The sequence below is a fragment of the Lepidochelys kempii genome, chromosome 3 (assembly GCF_965140265.1).
Source record: "Lepidochelys kempii isolate rLepKem1 chromosome 3, rLepKem1.hap2, whole genome shotgun sequence".
Lineage (NCBI taxonomy): Eukaryota > Metazoa > Chordata > Testudines > Cheloniidae > Lepidochelys > Lepidochelys kempii.
In genome coordinates, this window is record NC_133258.1 from 131842397 (window position 1) to 131864750 (window position 22354).

Sequence of the window (22354 nt, forward strand, 5' to 3'; positions counted from 1 at the left end):
GAAACGACTAGTTTTTTAAACTTATATTTTCTTGCTTTCCTTTGTAATGCAATAGCAGAATACTGTTAGTCTAAACCAACAAAATTAAAGTTATTATATTAGATAAATTCATGTTCAGTGTTCTTAAGGTGAAAACATTAAATAATGGCACATATGTCAAACCCGCCCAAAATTCTGAATTATTCAAGCAAAGTCTCTCAACACTTTAGCCAGATTTTTGTCTTTTCAAAAAAAATTAGCAAATTTAGTGCTTGAAAGAGATGTCAACATTTATAGCCTTCAGGTAAAATTTTGAAAAATACCAGTGACTTAGGAACCCAAGTCATGTTTTCAAAAGCAACTTAGGCACTTAGAAAGTCTCATTGAAAGTCACTGGACCTAAATGTCTAAGTCACTTTTGAAAAATAGGACTTTGATGGTTTTGAAAATTGTACCCCTAGAGACTATAGTCTGTTTAACCATAGAACATGAACAGCGTGGGCCATGCAAGATTCCCCTTCACTGAAGGGCTGGGACCACTTTGGGGAGTGAGAGGGCAGTTCAATCTCAGTGACCATTTAATTCCCTGCTGAGTATGACAATTATCATGACTTATTTTGCTGCTTGGGGATGGATTGAGACCACAGGTCATTTAATTTCACATAGGTCACCAAATCATCATACGATAACAGCTTTCAGTCAGTATAAATGGGAGCATGGTTTGAACGAGTGACCTAGCAATGCAAGGCACAGCATCCTGTTACCAGTTCCCTGAACCATCCAGTCTTACTGTTTTTAAAATATTTATTTTATCCTTAATTTGCCATGAATTTGAACTGTACTAATGGAATAAATAGCAATCACATTTTCTTTTCTTTTTCAACTCCTAGGACTTCCACGTATTTTCTGCAGAACTTGGTGAAAAATGTGAAGCAATAAGTGAGAAACTGATGCAATTAGAAGATCAACTCCAAGCAGCAGTCTGCAACTTGGATGACAATTTTATTCATATCCTTTTGCTACACAGATTAACTGTTTATCTCCCAGCTTCATGTAAAGCACTAGTTTATTTTAGCATGATCTGGATATGTTAAGTAAGGTGGAAATGAGTGAATCTAACTAATGTGGACATTTTTGGTCTACTAAAACATTCCCTGAGTGCTCATTCACTATGGGTCTGATCCAATTTGTGATGAAGTCAATGACAAGACTTCTGTTGACTTAAATAGGAGTGAGATAAGCCCTATAAATTTAATCTTAGATGTAACAGTCATCTGCTTATCTCTATCAATCTAATCTCTGAGTTTTATAATGAACACATCACTGGTGGTGTGTAGGGCACTAAGTAGTATGCCTGTAACAGCCGCCACAAATCTGCATTTTTAAACACAATCGATTTAGTTAAATTACATGTGAGTTCATCTGCAGTCAGAACTGATTACAGATCTCTAATCTGGCTATTGTTCCTTTCGAAATATTCAGTCGTTGTATCATGTGGCATCTACCATGCGATTTACTCTGCTTACAGTGCTGTACAGTGAAAATAGCCATAAGAGAGTTGGGTAGTTGATTCTTTTTCAGCTGAAAGCCCTTTGATAAAATACAGAAAGAACCAAAAGGCTGCTTACACCACCAAGCAGCTGGGTAAAGGTTGCTTAACCTTTACAGAGCCACCTGCCATACCTATATATGTAGAAATTTTCCAACTTTAAAAGTACAGACTATTTTTTCACCTCTGTTGTCTAATCCTCTTATTGTGTTTATAGAAATAAATTACTTCCACCAAAGGCAATGATTCTACTGAGAATGGAAATTAGCCTTCAGAAAGTGTAAATGTAAAAAGCATAAGAACAGATTGGTTGGACTGGGGTCTTGGGTTAGTATTTATTCTTTGTAAACTCTGAAGAGCTTACAGTCTAAGCTATACAAGCCAAAGACATGATGAGCCATGGAACTCTAGCTCAAGTAAGAGAAGATGGGAGGAGGATTTGGGTGGCGAAGAAGGTAGCAAACTTTCCTGGAGCAAGGAGCAGAAGGAGGGCTTGCTGGAGGTCAGGGAGTTTGCGATTGTTCTTCGCACAGGAGCAATGTGATAGAAATGAATAGCCATGAGTGCAAGAAGAACAATGAAGGGAGCAGTAAGGAAAGAGGTTCAGGAATAGCATACAAAATGAGATCCAATATACAGATGGGGCCAAGATTATGTAACGCTGTGAAGACTAGGACATGAAACTTGAATACAGATTGAATCCCTTTCATGGGCTTTCTCAGAGGGCAGCAATTTTGTTGGAGTGGCAGGAGAGAAGAATGATTTTAGAAGCACTAGATGGATTTGATTGGAGAGAAAAGATGGGAGAGGTGGGAAGGTCTAGAGAAGAAGTTTAAAACAGACAAGATAATGATGCACAAGAACTGGACAGGGTTTTCAGGGAATAGGGAAGAATGAAAAGAGGATGGCTATATTACAGAGAAAAAGGGGGCATGCTTAGTAGAGACAAGTATATGAGGAAAAGTGGAAAGATACCACTGTGATTGTAAATCTGGGAGACAAAGTGTCATGGTTACAGGAAGAACTGCACCTTGGACCTTTTTTAGTCCCTCCCTCTCAACTGCACCTGTTAGGTAACAGGGCTGGCTTCCTGCACTTCACTCCAGGTAGAACCACGCAATCCAACCACTCTGGGACTGGGTCACTGGGTTGCAGCTTTCCTGGTTCCCAGCCAGGTTAATGACATAGGCTGAACTGCGTTTGGAACCTGTAAGCCCTTTCACTCTGGGAACCTGCGACCAGGGAGTTGATTAAAGCAACTCAAAACAGGGTCTTCAAAACAAAGTATTATTCATTTGTTTCCCCAGAGGTACAAAAGCACATAAAGCAAAAGGTAAAAACAATAAACAAGCTAGACACATTGCTCTGACCTACACCTTCATCGTTCCTCACCAGCTTTTGGAGGTTCCTGTCAGCACAGCTAATTCCCCTCTCTGGCTAGGAAAAATAGATGGTCTCTGTGTACCCCTTAGCCTATCAGCTTTCATTGATTCTCCCTGGGCAGCCTCACCTCTCTCACCTAACCCTCCTCCCTTTTCTAGGCCTATGCTCCAGTAATGGCTTTGGGTTTCCCTTTGGTTTTTCTCTCATCAGCCTTGGCCAAACAGCAATGTCACTAGGGTTGGGACAGAGGCATCACCTCTTCATGGCTATAAGCCTGGCTACTGTGTTTTACTGTTGGGTGGGATGTTCCTTATCTAGTCTATTATTTTACTGTCCCTGCTTGGTTCTTTTAACAATGCCTTTTGATCTAACTCCAACTCCATCATAAATGAGGAGAGTCATGCACCATATTCATAAAAACTAATACAGGTTGTTTCTCAGTTTGTAGCACACAAATTCTTAATCGTGTTTTCAGTGCAGATAGAGAAGAGACAGAGTGGAGAAGTATTGAAAGGAAAGATGAAAAAGTTCCATTTTGGAGAGTTTGTAATGGTAGCTGGACACACAAGAGGAGGTGTTAGAAAGACACCTAGAGATGAGGAACTGAACAGAAGGCATGCAGTTATAAGAAACAGAGATTTGAGAATCATCCTCATCAAGGCTGTAGTTGAAACCATAAGAGCAGACAAGATCATGAAGGAAAGACAGTGTAGAGGCTAAGGATAAAATCTTAAGGGACACTAACAGATGGAAGGAAAGAGGAAGATGATTCACTTTATTTGAGATACTGCATTGTTTTATAGACCTGGAGAGCCATTACCAACCTTGCCAAAGCTTAAAATTATAGAATAAGCCTGATATTCATTAAAAGTGCATAATATTTTTACTGTTTAAAATTCCTATGAGAAACAGAATGATTCAACCAATGTAATTAGCTATTTTGCAGTAATTTGTCATCACTTAGAATCCCTCACTGCTCTAAATGTTTGTCTTATTTTTACAGGATGATAATTAACTTGTGTTCAGCACAGACCAATTTATAATGTGTTTATGAGGCATTTGTATAGTATAATCGATTGACCTTAATCCTGTTTGAGATCTCTTTGCAATGCTATATACATACACCCATTTAACTCCCCTATAATAAGCGGCAGGAGGTTCTAACTTTACACCTTATAGCTCATTCTTAACTGAGCCCAGTGTGTTTAATAGGTAGAAGAGCACTGGGAGACAGGAGTCTTCTATTCCCAGCTCTGCCACAGACTTGCTGAATTTTCTTTTGGAAGTCACTTTACATCTATATTTAAGTTAACCCAACTATGAAATGGGTCTGACAATAGTTACCTACCTTACAGGTTTGTTGTGAGGTTTCATACATTTTTGTTTGAAAAGAACTTTTTGATTTTTGAATGACAGACACTACAGAAGCACATAATATTAGTATTATTTTTAGAAAGGCAGTATATGCTTCTATTTAGTTTAAATTCCAAATGTAAAAGTTAATTAAAAATCATTTTGAACTTTGAACAGACTTGTGGGTCAGTCTCATTTAGAAACACAATTAAATTTTCTCCCTGATTAGCTTTCAGTGCCGCACATTTCCTTCCCCACCTTACCCATGTTTTAATAGACAATACCTTTAACCTAATACTTTCAGTTTTTTCAATAGCAATTTTCATTATTCATAAGATTGATCTTAACATGATCATGCACCTTGCAGTTAGCAATAGGATACATACAAGGTTCATAGGTAGTGTAATTAGCAGTAGTGAAGAAAGACAATTTAATGGTGTTTGTTACATGCACTATAACAAATATTTGTTATAAAAGGTGAATATTTGGTTTCTAAGTCCAGGTACTGAAGATCACAACATAAATCTGGAGATTTGGAAGTCATGGGTTTGCGTCAAGACTTGGCTCTTTGATATCAGTGATTACATAAGTGAAGTTAAATCCTGTAATAATGAATGGATAACATGTATATCATGTCCTGTGGGAAGGATGCTGTTATGGCTTCTAGGAGGTGGAACGAATCAGAAAACTTATTTAAAGTTTGTTGAATATCTCAAGTGATTGCTAGCAGCATAGAGAGAGTCTTTAAACTCTAGATTACGAACTAAAATCCACTAAAGGTCAATGTAACCAAAAGTTATCAAGTTGTCCCTTGTGGTCACTATGTTTTATTTAAAAGGGATGAAAAAAATCCAATCTTTAAACCATTATTCAGAGTCAATCTGTTGGCTGTTAAATGGCCTATGAAATAATCGTGGTCTCATTCCTGGTATTCCTGTGTTACAAAACTAAGCACCACAATTGGCACCAGTTACTATTGTCAACAGGGAGGTTAAGGATGGATCTGAGGATTAATTATGTGATATTTTCACAGCATTTTATTTATTTGGCTTCAGTGAAAACACTTATCTGAAATGGTAAGTGCTTATGTGTTCTTTATTGAAAATACTTTTTAAGATATAAAACTATGTAAGGGATTCTCAGGGTTCCCTCCCCACTCTGAACTCTAGGGTACAGACGTGGGGACCCGCATGAAAGACCCCCTAAGCTTATTTCTACCAGCTTAGGTTAAAAACTCCCCAAGGCACAAATTCTTCCTTGTACCTTGGATTAGGTAACGCTGCCATCATCAAGTGGTTTAGACAAACTCAGGGAAAGGACCACTTGGAGTCCCTACTCCCTCCTAATATCCCCCCAAAACCCCGCACCCCCTTTCGTGGAGAGGCTTGAGAATAAACAAGATGAGCACAGACAAACCGTTTTTTAGTACACACCAAAAAAACCCCAATCAGATTCTAAAAGAAACAGAACTTTATTAGAAAGAAAAAAGGTAAAAGAAGCACCCCTGTAAAATTAGAATGGAAGATAATCTTACAGGGCAATCAGATTCAAAAACACAGAGGATTTTCCTCTGGGCAAAACTTTAAAGTTACAAAAAAGAAAACCAGCAATACACCTTCCTCTCAGCACAGAAAAAATCACAAGCCAAAAAATATAAATAAATAAACTAACGCATTCCCTTGCTAGTACTTACTAATTCTAATGGAGTTGGATTGCTTGCTTCCTTGATCTGTGTCCGGCAAGCACACAGAACAGACAGACCAAAACCTTCCCCCTGCCCCCCAGATTTGAAAGTATCTTGTCCCCTTATTGGTCCTTTTGGTCAGGTGCCAGCCAGGTTAGCTGAGCTTCTTAACTCTTTACAGGTAAAAGGATTTTGTGCCTCTGGCCAGGAGGGATTTTATAGCACTGTATACAGGAAGGTGGTTACCCTTCCCTTTATATTTATGACAGGGATAGATGTAATTTATTTGTAAAACGTGATATAGAACTTAATGAGTACAGTAAAAACTTCCCAGCAAAACTCTTGATTGGTAAAAGAAAGGAAAGCCATGAATATACTGAGAAGAAAAAAAGTATATATGGCTGAAATTTGCTGTGAAGGTGTATGGATGTAAATGAGGGCAGAATTGATCCCAGTATCTTTTTAATGAAAAGGACTATAAACGTCCTGCAGCTGTCAAGAAATTCTGCCAATATTTAGTATACATCATGGCTTTGATTAATAATTAAATCTGTATTAGAGGAAATAATTCCCAAGTGCCAATGTTTTTCATTATACATTTAGATGGCACGTAACGCTCGAATCAGCCATGCTGTTACTAGTAATTGCAGGTGTGACATGAATAAGGGAGAAGGCGATATTTCTTGGTGTTGAATATTTACACAGAGCCTCTTGGGATTCTCATTTGATATTGAAGTTTCTCACTGCAAATATTAAACAGTACCTTTGAATAAAAAAGCATCAAACAAACAAAATAAAAAAATCTCATCTGTAGCACTCTGACTGTCTGACATGTTTGCTGAATTATATGTAGCATAACCAAATACAACCACAAAACAGTCAACTATAGTTAATCAGTGGCAAGTGTATGAAAACAGTCTGCATCATTAATTGGAAAAAACCAAAGAAGGAGAGGTGACTCATTGCTGGTGTCTGCAGGGCTGATGAGAGGTGTTACTTCACTGACAGTAAAGGCCTAGAATTTCCAGTAAAATTAAATGGCTCCTATATTGCAATTTCACAGTCATTTTTGTTCTTAATTAGCAGTTATGGTTTGATAGACAATTTGAGTGCATGTAATAGTTCCTTCTAGAGAAAATGCTTTTGTTGAGAAAAAACTGGGTTGGGCTATCTTATGTTAAATGCACAAAATCCCCTTCCCCTCCCTTTTAAAAACCCAAATATTAAGTAACAATTTTGAAGTTGTAATAGCATGTTTAAATGTTGATTAGAGACACATAGGTCCTAGCCTCTTTACTACACCATGTATTTGGTGCAGACATGGGGCTTGATTCTGGTCTCCTGTACATCAGTGTAAATTGGGGTAATTCTGCTTAGTGGATTTACACCAGTGTAAAAATGATGCCAGAGCAGAATCAAGCCCATGTCTGCACCAAATATGTGGTGAAGTAAATATTTAGTTTTTTACCATACCTTAGTCAGGAGTCACCATCTGGATGAACCTTTAAGAAATTAATGTAATGCATTACTGCAGGAAATCTCAAGACAGTAGTGTGGTGTTTGACCCCCCTCGGCCATCCCCACAAACTCCAGCACCACCTTCATTTTTTATTACAGAATTGCAGGACCCACCATGACACTTGTCATGCACGTAACAGTGGGTTTTGCAGCATCTCCATTATGCCTTATAGTTCCATCTCCTTATACTTCCATGGATGGCTCTCTTCCACACTCTATGTTGGCAAATAAAGTAAGGGGAATCACAGATTAAATAAGGTCTAGTTTTCAGCTTGAATCCCTGACACTCAGGATGGCAGTGACCAGCCCTCATACATTTTTGGGAGGGGTGCAGAAGGGAACACCACTCTTAGGCTTTGGCCAATTCAAAACTTGATTTTGACAGACACCAAAGAAAGCATCTGCAGTGCTCCTTTCATCACAGGAAGGGTTGCTTTCATCCTACAAGGGAAAAGGAAGAAAAGGGTGATATAGAAAGGCTGGAGATGGGCTTGGAGAACTCCTTGCCTCACTCCAGCCCCAGGAGAACAGTGACACAAACAGAGAAATCAGGTAATTGGAAGCAAAGGCATCCCTAGCTCGCTGCTCCTTCAATAGGTAACTTGTTTGCATGGTGGGAATCACAACACATACAGTATAAGACACAACATTATGTACTAATCTCAGACCACTGCAGTACTTAGGGCCACTGTAAACAGGCAGAATGGTTTGCTAGGTAGAACAGGAAAAACCAACCAAACAACCCACAGACTTCTGTCTGGCCATTTGTATTCCTCCTGTACCTGTTTCCCCCACGTGTTCAGAGTGCACTACTTACAGCAAAATAATATTACATTATGAGAGATCCAAACCAGGAAATCCCAGTCCAAGCCATCACCTCAGCCCACAGCTCCAATGCCTTCTGTCACCCAGCAACCTACTCTTAAAGAGTTTCCGGTCCTCCTCCCTGGGTTCTCTGGTTTGTAGCATCCAGCCCTTCGTCTTCTGCCCTTGAGCACTTTGTGCCAGGGGAGGAAGAAGCTTAATTGGGTTAATCCTGTTTTCTAGCAGCAAACTAGTAGTAGCCCTGCACCCTGTCAGAGACATGTATTGAGCTTGACCCCCCCATGCAGAACTCCATTTGTTACCAAAAGAGACTCTACATACTGCTTGAAAGCGATATATGGCCCTTTGCCTCAGTATTTCAGCCTTAACTTTACAGTTACTAGTGTGCTTTGGTTTGTCATATTGTGAATGTGGTGACCTTCCTGAGACTACTAGAATTTATTTCAAGCATCAACCAGTCATATCTCTTGCTCCTCCAGCAAACAGCTGCTTTTATTTATATTTTTTCTTTTCTTTCTGCCTCGTAGATATCATATTCAGTGGTAGTGAAGCATATAATTTTTTCTTCCATTCTTTTCTACCTAAAAACCTTTTGTAATCATTTAGCATATTCCAAACAACAGCATGTAGTTCCAGGCTGCATATCAAAGATAATTAAATCTCAGGGGTTTCTTGGTGTTCATAAACTGCATGAGCTATGCTTTTACCAGTTCTGAGTTCAGCAGAACTTTATGATTAAATTGCATCTTGGTATTCAATCTGCAGGGCCGGCCTTGGACTCACCGGGGCCTAGGGCAGAAACTAAGGAGTGGGCCCCCACCCTGCCTCCCTTACCTGCTCACACATTAGATTTCTGCAACATTTCTGAAGCTGAAGCACAACCCCTGCCATGCGGGGCCCCCTATAGTCCTGGGCAGTTAGCCTGCTTGCTACCCTCTAATGCTGGCCCTGTCAGTCTGAGACCACTTATTACACAATAACAGTATTTCCCTGCCTCACAGAGGTGGCGTGAGGCTTAATTCACTAGTGCTTGTAAAATGCTTTGAGATCATTGGATGGGAAAAGTATATAGAAATGCATATTATTGTTGTTATTTATATAAAGTCATAGATTGATTCTGTCTAGATTAATAAAGCTGCCCCAAAATTAAGGGAAATGTACCCTCTACCCAAAATTCCCCCCCCCATAGTAAAGTGTAAAGAGTGAAACATCACAGTAAATTAATGTAAATTACATAAAAGATGAAGTTTTGAGGAAGCTATAATAGAATCAAAAGCTGCCAAAAGGCTTTTCAAACTGGTGTTCATGCCTGCCACAGGAGTGATTTGCATAACTTTCCCATGATTCTCCATAGTCACATTTTTCAAAAGAGAGAGAGCTTGCTTTTTACAGTCGCATAACCTAAGGGTGCCTTGTTTTGACATTGCATTGGCATTGTAGTTGGGTAAAACAACATTTCATAATGGATGAACTCTAAGAAGGCCAAAAGCAGTATAGCATTTCCTTTCTGTGTATTAAGTTTTGAAAAAAGTACGGTTTTCGTTCCAGCTCCAGTTTTTTTCCCATTTACACTGAACTAGAACTCAGGGTCTCACGAATACCCTGTGATGCTTTACTGTTGTAAACTAAGATTTACTCTTCTCTATTATCAGTTGAATCTGTGTTAGCATTTTTGGGCCCCGATACTGCAACCTGACCTGTGCAGGAAGATCACGGAGTACATTAAGAAGGGGGGAAAGAAGTCAAGAAATTGTCCAAGAAAATTAGACAATTGGCTTGTTCTTCTTCCTGGGATAGCAGTTCCTCTAACTCATCACCAGAAGGCTCCAGAGCTAAAAGCTCTGGTTTCGAGGTTTTCAGACATAGAAAGAATAAGCATAATAAAAGATGAGATTCCAGCGTAATGTGTCCGGGTAGGCCTCTATGGCTAAACGCTTCACATGCAATCAGAGGAACAGAGACATTGGCAGAAAAGGGGGCTCAAAACTCCCTGGACTAACCAGACACTGCTTATGCTGTGATCAACCATGCTACAACTTCCAAACCAACCAAACCCTGCTCATAGGGCAGGTCGGTCATGCCACATCTGCTAGACTAACACAACTCTGCTCACTATGCTCGACCATGCCTCATACAGCCGACTGTAGAGGACTGAGAGGGAGAGCAGCGCACACATGGAGGAACAAGCAGGCAGTAAGGGGCCTCTTGGCTCACCACTTATATCTGACTGACTAACTCTGCCTGCTCTAACAAGGGGGTGGTAACCCTTCTGGAAGCCTTTCTTGTTCACCCTAGGATTCAGTGAGGCAACACGGCTGTGCTCTTCTGTAGTACCGTCTGGCTTATTAAGAGATGCAGTCAGACAAAGACCGGCACTAAGCAGCTGTTAGGTAGCTATGCCTGGCTCACTAAGAGTATGTCTACACTGGGGGGGAAAAACACAACAAACCACGCCATGGCAGAGAGTCTTAAAGCCTGGGTCAACTGACTTGGGCCCACACGACAGGGCTAAGAATAGCAGTGTAGACGTTCCCACTTAAACTGAAGCCCGGGCTCTGAAACCTGGTGAGGGGGGAGGGTCTCAAAGCCCTGACAGCAGCCTGAGTGGGAACATCAACACTGTTGTTTTTAGCCCCGTGAACCTGAGTCAGTTGACCCATACTCTGAAACTCTCTGCCATAGGGTTTGATTTGTTTGTTTGGGATTTTCTGCAGTGTGCATGTACCACAAGGGATCCATTGAGACAAAGGGCTGCACCATGCAGCTGTTATGTAGCTCTTCTTGGCTTACTAGGGAGTCCAGTGATAGGCCAAAACCATATTAGCAGCTTTGAAACTTTCAGGAGGTTAGCAATTCGGGGAGCCATTAGACAAAGTCATGACAGAGTCCTCAGATAAATCAAAAAGACCTTACAGGACTTCCTGATTCCAAATGAAGGAAAAGGAATAGCCAGCTCTGTTACAGGCTTAAGAACCTTTTCATGGCTAATCCTCTAAAGACAGAAGGTGAGGCTACAAAAAGTCAGATGGAACAAGTTTAAGCCCGGGAAGGGGAGAGAGCACTCTTCCCATAGTGCAAATTCTAACACTAGAACAACTCCTGACTGTGGTCAGGTGGGTCGAGCAAGCAAGAACTGGGGGTGGGGAAGCTATTAAAATTCAAGGACCAATGGCCTCTCAACATCAGACAGATGGGCCCTGGATGATGTTCGAGAAAAGTGTCAGAAGATTCCAAATCATGGTTTTCTCCCTTCTCAACTACTCTCAAATCCTCAAAAGTGGCGGAATATACCAAAGGCCACAGATCATCTTTTGCAAATCAGTGTGATAGAGAGAGCCACCAAGGCAGTGATGTTCTCCTGCCAATATTCATTCTTATTTCTGGTACCCAAGAGATCTGGGGAGGACAGAGCTGTGTTGGATTAAAAGCACCTGAACAAGTTAATAAGGAGGCCCAGGTTCAAGATGGACACTTTGAAGTCAATAGTGGGAGTGATCTGCCAGGATGATTACCTTACATCAGTCGACTTGAGGGAGGCCTACCTTCATGTGCCAGTTCACAAGGGGCACAGGGGAGTTTTGCAACTTACTCATGGGACCAATCATTTTCAATACAAAGTGCTGCTTTTCAGACTGTCATTTTTGCCTTGGGTGCTCACAAAATTCCTCATTTTGGTGGCTGTTCACAGACAGTAGGAGACACAGATGTACCCTTCCCTTGCTGACATTTAAGTAAGAGCCCCATCCACGGAGGAGTCCACTTGAGTAACCTGAACCACAATTCAGATGTTACAACAGCATGGATTTATAGTACATTCCGAAAAGGGTCTTCAGCCATATCAGTGCCTAGTTCATCTAGATGCAGAGGCTCACAAAATGTTTCTGCCAAGAGATAGGACAAGATTAGATCAGCAATTACCCTCCTGAGGAGATGCCCAAGGGCATTAGTCAGCACTCTAATGAGTGTTCTAGGGGTGATTGTGTCCTGCACAGGGATAGTGTTCTGATCAAGTATGCATATGAGGACTCTCCCGGGCTTCCTGATGTCGATTCCCTGTTCTCTGATATTTCCATCACAGAAAGTGACCATTTTGTTGCTTGTTCTGAATTCCCTGGATTTGTGGATGAGTCTGGAGAGGTTCCAGGGGGAGATGAACATGCAGAACCAGACAGGTCTGTCATAACAGCAGATGCAAGTCTGGAAGGATGGGGAGTGTTCTCCTAGAAGCATGTAACTTAAGGAACATAGTCCTTTTTCAAACAAAAGAAAAGCATACATTTTCTAGCACTGGGGGCAATAAAGTACGCTCTTCAACAACTGGCCTCAGCATTGCTGAACAGTCATATCCTTATAACAATGGACAGTCTATCGGTAATGGCATACGTAAGCCTTTGGGCAGTATGAGGTTAAGGGATCTAACAGAAAGAAGCAACATCATTGATGCAGTGAGTAAAAGCCCATCTGCTGTCTATCAATGCCTTGCACATCAAGGGCACCAGCAATAAAAATGTTGACTATCTGAGCAGAAGGAAAATCAGTTAGGCATAATGGAGTCTTCACAACAAATCCTTCCAGTTGAATACCAACATTTTCAAAATTCCAATTCTGGAAGGCTTGCCAATACTTTGCCAGGAGGAGAGAGCCAGAAGCCCTGGGCATACATGCCTGTCACTCTAGTGGCCAAAGAGGTTATTACCTTTTGCCTTTCCCTAGTGCCCATCACCACCAGGGTAATACAGAAAATTAGAAAGGAGGAAATGGGAGTGATCTTAGTGGCTCCGCATTGGCCCAGGAGGCTTTGGCTTCCTGCCCTGGTGGACATGTCAGTGAGAGTCACCATTTTTCCTGAATCCGAGGCCAGATTTGTTATCTCGGGAACCAGTTCTTCACCAAGATCCAAGCAAGTCAAATCTAGCAGCTTGGCATTTGAAAGGAAGTTTCTAAAATGAAAGGGTACTCTGCTGGTCTTGTCAAAACTCTGTTGGCATCTAGGAGAAAGTAAAGAAACAGGTCTTATTCAGGGATTTGGCTAAATTCACACAGAAAGAGACATATTCAGCAGCATGTAACCAAAGTGTCTTATGTTCTGGAATTTTTACAGGGCAGTTTTTATGTCAGGTTGGAGGCGAATACCTTAAAAGTACACATTTCTGCACTGTCGACAATTTTGAGTGTATCCAGAAAGTCTTATGTTTCCCACCATAAGAATGTGTGTCGCTTCATTAGAACAGTTCAGCTATTGGGTCCTCCTAAGGTGCAGAGAGCGCTGCCTTGGGATGTGAACATTGTGCTCAATGCCTTAATGCAGGTGCACTTTGAACTTATTAAATCAGTTTCATTGCACTACCTATCAAAATAACCTTTTTCATCCCCATCAGCTTGCCCAGAAGGGTGTCCGAGTTGGGAGCTCTAGCAACTGATCCATCCTTTGGCATCTTCCACAAAGATAAGGTGGTTTTGTGAATGGCTCCCACCTTTATTCCAAAAGTAAATTTTATTTTTCATTGCTTTCCTTTTGTCCACATCCTTCTCACCCAAAGGAGAAACTGTGGTATTTGTTGGATGCAAGCAAGCCTTAAAGGATTACCTGAAAAGGACTGAGAGCTTAAGAAGAACAGCCTTCCTGGTCTTATTTCATCCAAGGAAAAGAGGTGCTAAAGCATATAGATTATCAGTCTCACAGTGTATATGCCAGTGTGTATGGAGCAAAAGATCTCAATCCTCCAGTGAAAAGAAGAGCTCACTCAGCACGAGTGGAGGTGGCATCATGGATTGAGAAAGCGCAGGCCCCTTATGAGGCAATCTGTAAAACTGCAGAACTGGTCATTCCTGCATACATTTACCAAGTTTTACAACACAGATACTCAGCCTTCAGCTGATGCAACCTTTAGGCAGGTAGGGCCTGCATGGTGTGGCAATTCCTTAGAGTAAGAGAATCCTTTCTCTGAGTGACATTTTGTTCCCTCCCAAGGAATTTTGTCACTGCTCAGAAAATCCTGTATTGAGGATCTGTGGACCTTGCCTGGAGAGAGAATGGGAGAATTTGTGGTTGCTTACCTGAAAATGTTCCCTTCTTGAAAGGGATAGGTCCACAGACAGAGCCCTCCCCTGGAAATCCATTAAGAGAAATCTGTCAAACTTGTGGTTAAAGTTCTCTGCAGAAGTTAAAATCTTTCTTGTTGTTCATGTTTCTTGTCAAGTATTTTTTTTGCAAGGTACTGATGCAGGATGAGAAACTCCTTTTTTGTTTCACAGTCCAGAGGGCTTAGCTTTGGAAGCATCTTGTAACTAAGGGAGTCTTTGGAAGGTGGGGCTAGTTCTGCCCCCTGTGGTTACAAACTAGCGATGACTAAGGCTACATTTATGTCACGGAGGTCATGGAAGTCCCATAATCCGAGACTTCCAGAGACCTCCATGACATGCTCCGCTTCAGTGCATGGGCTGCGGGACTCTGGAGCTGGCAGCCAGCGCGGCCCTGGCAAGGTGACAGACTCCTGAGGGGGCCTTCCTTAGGGTTCCAGCAGTGGGCGACAGCCTCACGGGGGGTTGGAGGGAACACACCTCGGGCGAGTGGCTGGGGTGTCCCATTTTCTCTTTGGGAAATATGGTCACCCTGCAGCTCCCAGCTGCCGGGGGCGGAGGGGGCCCCTCTGCAGCTTCCGCAGGCAGAGGGGGAACCTCACAGCTCCCAGCCACAACAGTGGCCGGGGAAAACCATGGAGCCGCAGCAGCAAAAGGCACAGACAGGTCATGGCTTTCATGAATTTTTGTTTATTGCCTGTGACCTGTCCATGACATTCACTAAAAATAACCATGACAAAATCCTAGCCTTAGTGATGACCCATACTGAGAATCTGTGGACTTATCCCGTCAAAGAAGGGATAATTTTCAGGTAATTCTCCCATTTCCTATGTATAAAGCGCTGGGGAGGACACGGTGAAAGTTGGTAACTAGTCCAAATTCTACCCTCATGTGCAAATGTGTGACTCCCACTGAGTTCAGGCAGCACAATGCGTGTGAATCCAAGGATAGTACTTGGTCTTGTATTAGTGAGGATTACTGTTCAGGAGCTGAGGGGTTGCCGCATTAATCGCAGGAGCTCTTTTGATATTCATTAATAACTGTGTTGGGATTTCAGGTTATTCCAATGGGAGACTGACTGCAAGAGTGCCTGTGGGCATCAGAATAGACAACCTCTGTATTGATCTATACCTCCCTCCTCCCCCCCCCCCCAAAAAAAAACCCCTCCAACCAACTGAGTTCTTTTCTAACCCTTATAAGACAAGCGCTAAGTAATGCCACTTGAGGACTTCAAAGTTACTGGAAATCCAAAATAAATAAATAAAAAGCAAGTGTGAAATATGTATGAATATTTCATCCAAACAATTTGGAAGAGCTTGAAGCCACAATTAGATAGCAATGCCCATCTGTTGTGAACAGCAGAACAACAATTTATTTCATAACTTGGAGAGAGAAAAGGGGCTGCTAATCACCTTTAGGTTTATTCCTTAATAAAGCATGTACAGTCTCTACAGAGGGAGATCCAGATGGTGAAGGAAACTCTGCAGGCCATGCTGATGCAGCTCCAGCCGGATAAGGAGGCAAGAGAAGATGAGGCTGGAGACTTCCTCTGTGACAGCTGGTGTCCAGGAAAACAAGACTTAAAGAAATAATGGGGGGTGGGGGGGTTCTGGTGTTTTAATGTTAATTCACAAAGGGTTGCTTTTAGTAACTGAATACGGTCTTACGAAGCCTTGAGGATCTCTTCTCTCCCTGCATAACTAATAACAACTAAATCAATTATGGAGAAATGGAGCCTGGAGGTTTATCAACAGAAGTGTTCTACACAGCTTCACATGTTCTGGCACAGACTGGAAAACAGCTTTCAGAGCAGAGCATCTCCTGTAATTGTGTAGATTACAAATTGATCTATTTCAAGTGATTCAGCAAAGTCTCCTTTAATGTCAGAGTGAGATTTTTCTAACAATGTTATAAACAACTTCCTTACTTGTGCATTCTTCAGTCTTTTTCTCCTTCAACTTGTAATGTTAAAGGCAGTATTCTTCAGTATTGCTGAGAGACAGCTGAGGGAATAAGTAATTTTTTGCCTTTGTAACATCTTTCTTACACCCAAGTTATTTTCAGATTCCTACGAAATATAAAACCACTAGGATAGAATTCAAAATAACCAAATTCTTCTAACTTATATTAGGACTGCACTTACCCACTGGCATTCAACATAGCAGAGATAATTAACATCAGACTAGAGAATAATAGCTTTTCAACCATTTTCATTTACATTTTATAGCAAGTGCGTATTAATACCAAAACCTCAGAACATTTAAAGTGATAACCTGCTGATTTGTGGTTTTTATATTTGAATACTGTACGAACATTAAGTAATTTTTCTTAATATTATGCTTACTTCTTTGACCTGCCCTATATTGTCATAAAGAAAGGTTTTTGGGTGTGTATATACATATGTATGTTTGATAGAGTTATATTATCTGTTTAATCTCTTTGTTTGCTACAGAAAAAAAGAAAAGGAATGGAACTTAAACCCAGCTAAATATTGGTGATTTACAATGGTGCAGTGTTCATACAATTTGTAAATTGTGTACTCATAAATCAAAACATTCTCGCTTGGATGCTAAAATAAACTGAGGTTATCACATTTTCATTTGGAATCCTATTTCTGCTATTTGCTGCAGAGACTATGAGGAGGGAAATTAAAAATAAATTAATAAATAAAACAGCTCCTTAAAAACTCAATTCAATTTAATTCAATTTTTAAATTACTAGCTCAAGCAAATTTTTTACAACGGTATATTGTATCCCATTTTTAAAACAACCATTTTCGTTTGAAAAATGGACTTTTAAAAAATAATAATTCACGTTTGGGCCATTAGAGTTGCTGGGTTTACAAACAAAGCATGATGGTTTTTCAGACATTAATCCCTGGGCTACTAGCCAGATAGACCTACAAAACTGTGTCCATTCTTTGTAAAAAGAAAAGGAGGACTTGTGGCACCTTAGAGACTAACCAATTTATTTGAGCATGAGCTTTCGTGAGCTACAGCTCACTTCATCGGATGCATACCGTGGAAACTGCAGAAGACATTATATACACACAGAGACCATGAAACAATACCTCCTCCCACCCCACTGTCCTGCTAGTAATAGCTTATCTAAAGTGATCATCAAGTTGGGCCATTTCCAGCACAAATCCAGGTTTTCTCACCCTCCGCCCCCCCCCCCCCCACACACACACACAAACTCACTCTCCTGCTGGTAATAGCCCATCCAAAGTGACCACTCTCTTCACAATGTGTATGATAATCAAGGTGGGCCATTTCCTGCACAAATCCAGGTTCTCTCACTCTTACCTGGATTTGTGCAGGAAATGGCCCACCTTGATTATCATACACATTGTGAAGAGAGTGGTCACTTTGGATGGGCTATTACCAGCAGGAGAGTGAGTTTGTGTGTGTGTGGGGGGAGGAGGGGCGGAGGGTGAGAAAACCTGGATTTGTGCTGGAAATGGCCCAACTTGATGATCACTTTAGATAAGCTATTACCAGCAGGACAGTGGGGTGGGAGGAGGTATTGTTTTATGGTCTCTGTGTGTATATAATGTCTTCTGCAGTTTCCACGGTATGCATCCGATGAAGTGAGCTGTAGCTCACGAAAGCTCATGCTCAAATAAATTGGTTAGTCTCTAAGGTGCCACAAGTACTCCTTTTCTTTTTGCGAATACAGACTAACACGGCTGTTACTCTGAATCCATTCTTTGTGTACTTCAAGACTAGAGTTAAAATTTTCTACCTCAAAATGTTAAATAAAATATATATACACACTCACACACAAAAAGCACCAGGCAGCTGTGATTTACAGCAGGGTTATAATTTCATCCAGGGAGGTAAAACTGACAAACCATGAGAGTCAAGTTCCAGTGGTTTGTGAAGTCATCAGATCTTCAGGATGGATTACAGCCCTGTAATTCAAAACAAGGTTGGCTTTTATCTTTAGATCAGAATCCAGGTTGTGACTAAGAGTCCTGGGTCAGTGCCTTGCCTGGGCTTCAATTCTCCTTTCTCCATTGCAGCCTTTCCCTTACTCATCCACAGCCTCCCATGGAAGGCTCCTGCTGCTGCCTCTTCCTTTTTCTCTTCCGTCAACCTCCCCGCTCACCTGCTCCAAGCTATCCTTGGAGAGTTTCTGCACATTGCCTCTCTACTGCACTTTCTGCAAACACCCGTAGAAGTGGATGAACAAAGCATTAGTTACTAGTCATAGGCAGACCAAGTGCAGACTGTATGCTGCTGCTCTTTTGCTCACAGGGTGAAATTCACCCTTATGCATAGGGCTGGCCCAAGGCCTATGTGCCACTTAAATCCCTCTTAATCGGGGGAGGGCTGCGGAGAGGAGAACTTACTCTGCACAGTGATGAAATTCAGCCTACCCTCCTTAAAGTTAGTGACAATTCTGGGTAAAAACTGATGGTAGAATATGGCCATAAAACTGGCATGATGACCCAGTTATAATGCTGTTGGGCCTAAATGTGGGCTAACATCTAACAGAGCCAAGGCTCACCCACTGCCAGAAATTACAGTTCACTGTGTTACTAACCCAAGATGAGTTCACCCTGCATATATAACACCACACACAGGACCAGAGTGTGAACATCATGCTCACTTTGGTGAGCAGTTACTCACATGCGCACCACCCCTGGGAGAATGCAGAGCTTCGTCATTGTTGACTGTGCAGCACGTGTGAACCAAACACAGCCCACACTAGCTATTTATAAATCACAAAGCACAGCAAGAACCAAATGGAGCTGCTTTGCAGCAGTTCAAGTCACAGCACTTTTCTCACAATGACTCTCAGCCTTCAAGCAGGGACAGTTAATCCTCAGATTCTGTTCTTTTGTCAAGCTGTGGGAGTTTCTGAAGAAATTCCATTTTGATTTAAAACATAGTGGCTTTCATGTTTCACCTTTTCAAAGCATTGTTAGTTTTTAATTTAAAAAGTATACAACCACTATAATAAAAACACTGAACTCTTAAACTATCAGTCATTACTTGATTTGTATGTAATTTTATATTTTGATGTATTAACATTTTATTTTTTTTACACATCTCTCTCTCTCTCTGTGGCTTATATTTTTAATGTATCATTCCATTATCTTTACTATTTGTTGTGGGAAGTTAACAGCCAATCCAATAATTGTTCTAAGTCAGTTTGAATAAAAAATATAATAAAGTAAATCGTTTACTGCACCTCAGTCACCTTTCTTTTACTGTGGATAGGAAATATATTCTTCTGCAAATAAAGAGAACAATGTCGTAAGGTTTACGTGCATTTATTGTTCATTTAGTTTACCAATGCTTTTAGCTTTAAGTGGGAAAATTCAGTGTCTGGCAACTTGCAGAGAAGGGAGGAAGTGTCTATTAGAGAAGTTCTGGGAACATCCCATCTTCTGGAAACGTTTCTGAAAATCCATTCCACTAGGTGCAATTTAGTGCAACAGCAAACAATATTGATTTTCAGAAGTCTCTTTGTATGAATGGGGTAGTAAGGATAGTCAGTAGCTAGGGCATGTACTGGGACTTGAGACCTCAGTTCACTTCCCAGTTCAGCCAGAGACTTTGTGTGTGATCTAGTCACTTAGTTTCCTCAATTCTCCACCTGTAAAATACTTCCCTGCTTCGCAGAGATATTGTGGGAATAAAGTCCATTAATGATTGTGAGGTGCTCAGATACCACAGCAATGAAGGGCCAGTTAAGTACCTAGATTGAATTTTTTTTTTTAACCTCTAAGCCTTAGTACAAGATCTCTGCAGCAGCCAAGTCCCAATTAAGGCCTATTTGAGAATGTAAGTGTGAGTTTAGTGGTACACAGGCCTTATCCTGTGCCTCTGAACAGGGGTGAATTTCATCCTGTATTAACCAGGGATGCAAGTCATCTCTTGCAGGGCCGGTTTAGCAGGTACCCAGAGGGAGACAAGAATCCCACCATGGATAAATCCCTCCCTCCCCGTACCTCCCACATATTCCCTCATTTAACACACACCCCATGCTCCCGCCATTAATTCATACAGTGCTAAAGTGAGATACAGTGTCATGAGAGGGGACTATAAATTCCCCACCAATTTGGTCTTTGAACATGCACACACCAAAGAGAAAAGAAAATGGGAAACCACATGCACACACTGAGCCGACTATAAACACTGAAATAGCTGTTGCTCTCTGTATTTAAAATTTACTTTGGGAAATAAGGGTGGTGGGGTGGGAGGGAGAAGCAGCCTGAGGATGGCTCTGATCTATCCAAATATTTTTGTTCTCAATTTTTGTTCTCAGTCTCAATCTAATCCCATTTTTTCTACGGCTTGACATTTCAGTCTTTTACTTTCCTATCATTACTTATTAAATCAAGATAAGCACCTCTTTTCTAGAGAGGCTGGAGAAGGCAGTTATAGAATGGCTCCCAGATATGCAGCAGTGCTTCAGGGTGGAATTAGAATAATCTTTATGTATCCTCTTAGTTTGCTATTCTATTAAAAGTGAGACTGGGACCAAGAGATTTTTAGTTTCAGAGATTTAGCATATGCAACAAAGAAGCTCTAAAAAAAGTATACACATACAGATTTTGTCTGCACTGTCGAGGATAATAACTTCTGGGGATAAAAACTGAAGGACGCAGAATATTTCTTCTGCATCTGAAAACTAGCCCAACCAAAAGCCATGATAAAGTGTCTCACTTTTAAATCTCTAAAGGAGGCCTAAATGTGAATCCTGCTTAAAAAGCAGCTGAGGTTTGTCTGAGCAAGGGGGAGTCTATGAGTACTACATAGAGTCTACACTGCACACTAAGCCCAGGCTCTGACTCCCATTTGAGCCCAAGCCCCACTTCCAGTCAGACTCGGATCAGCAAGCGCTCAGGTCCCAGGTCCTATGACCTACTAGGGGCAGTCGGAGCCAGAGTCCTGTTGTAATTCAAGTCCAAACCCTGTTGTTTTGCAGTGTGGATGCAGCTCAAGTCACAGACCCAAGTCATGAGGTCTGCGTAGTGTAATATGGATGCTTTAGCACAGCTGAGACCCAGAACAAGCAGTTGTAAACTAGGTTTACAATGCAGCGCGTTTGGGCTTGCAAACACCGAGTTCACATGCCTGGACAGACCTGGGTTTACAATGTAGTGTAGATATACCCTATGTTCTCCGAATGCACTGTATTCAGTCACGTTCCTGTGGGGAGAGCGATACAGGAGACAACAGGGTCAGGGTCTTGAGAAGAGACACAGGTAAAACCACTAAAAAAGCCTATGCACCATTAGGACAGTTGCTGTTGCCAGTGTAGATGAACACACAACTTGTAATAATAATAATAAAAAAAGAAGCAAAAGTGTAAAGGGCAGAAAAAGATAATAAGAAAATAATCACAGCACGGCTCAGAGACACATGATAGATCTCGCTGGAGAAATGGAAAATTAAAAAGACCTTTGCACAATGGCAAACCAATATACAATGCAAAGAAAACAATCTCTGATTTATCGCTATTCAGACAATGAGAAAGTGAAATGCCGAAGGGGAATTGTCTTGCCAAATGGGCAGTTTAACTTTTTGAGGGCGAGCTGATCAGCTCACAATTACATTAGAGTCTGATGCTAATTTCCAGTAGCTTTAAAAACACACACACACACACACACACACACCCACCTACCTTCAGCACTGAGAGAAGCAGTGCACCTCATGTGCATTACTCCTATTTCCCTCCACTGTGTTCTACGAATTCTATGTCTCCAGGGCATCTCTGCCCAGCACCACCCACTCAGAACAAGTGCCTTGGTGAAGATTTTCAGATGGTTATGGAGAGAGTGAGTATCTCAGCATGCCTCTTCTCACGAAGATGCCCTTTCTAGTCCCTGGTGTATGCAAGTCTGAGAATTCTAAAAGATCAGGGCCAGCCTCAACGAGTGTGCAAGCAACTCTTTCGGCCCAAGTGCAGATCTGACAACTCAGGTGTACATACCAGCCTTTCCATGTTTTTGCTTGGGCTCACTG

The 22354-nt window shown here is 41.4% G+C and overlaps 1 protein-coding gene across 7 annotated transcripts in view; it reads left to right on the plus strand.

The window, feature by feature from the left end:
* DISC1 (DISC1 scaffold protein) overlaps positions 1 to 17326 on the plus strand; it is a 382434-nt gene extending 365108 nt beyond the window's left edge. For 3 of the 7 annotated variants that reach the window (XM_073338073.1, XM_073338071.1, XM_073338072.1), the window contains 2 exons: positions 870 to 986; positions 15815 to 17326. In XM_073338073.1, coding sequence (XP_073194174.1) covers positions 870 to 986; positions 15815 to 15964 — 267 coding nt within the window. In that variant the 3' untranslated portion in view covers positions 15965 to 17326. Of the gene's footprint in view, positions 1 to 869; positions 987 to 15814 lie in introns of those variants that run through there. The other 4 variants (XR_012158151.1, XR_012158148.1, XR_012158149.1 and 1 more) reach the window with 2 other exon arrangements.
* The last annotated feature ends 5028 nt before the right edge of the window (positions 17327 to 22354 follow it).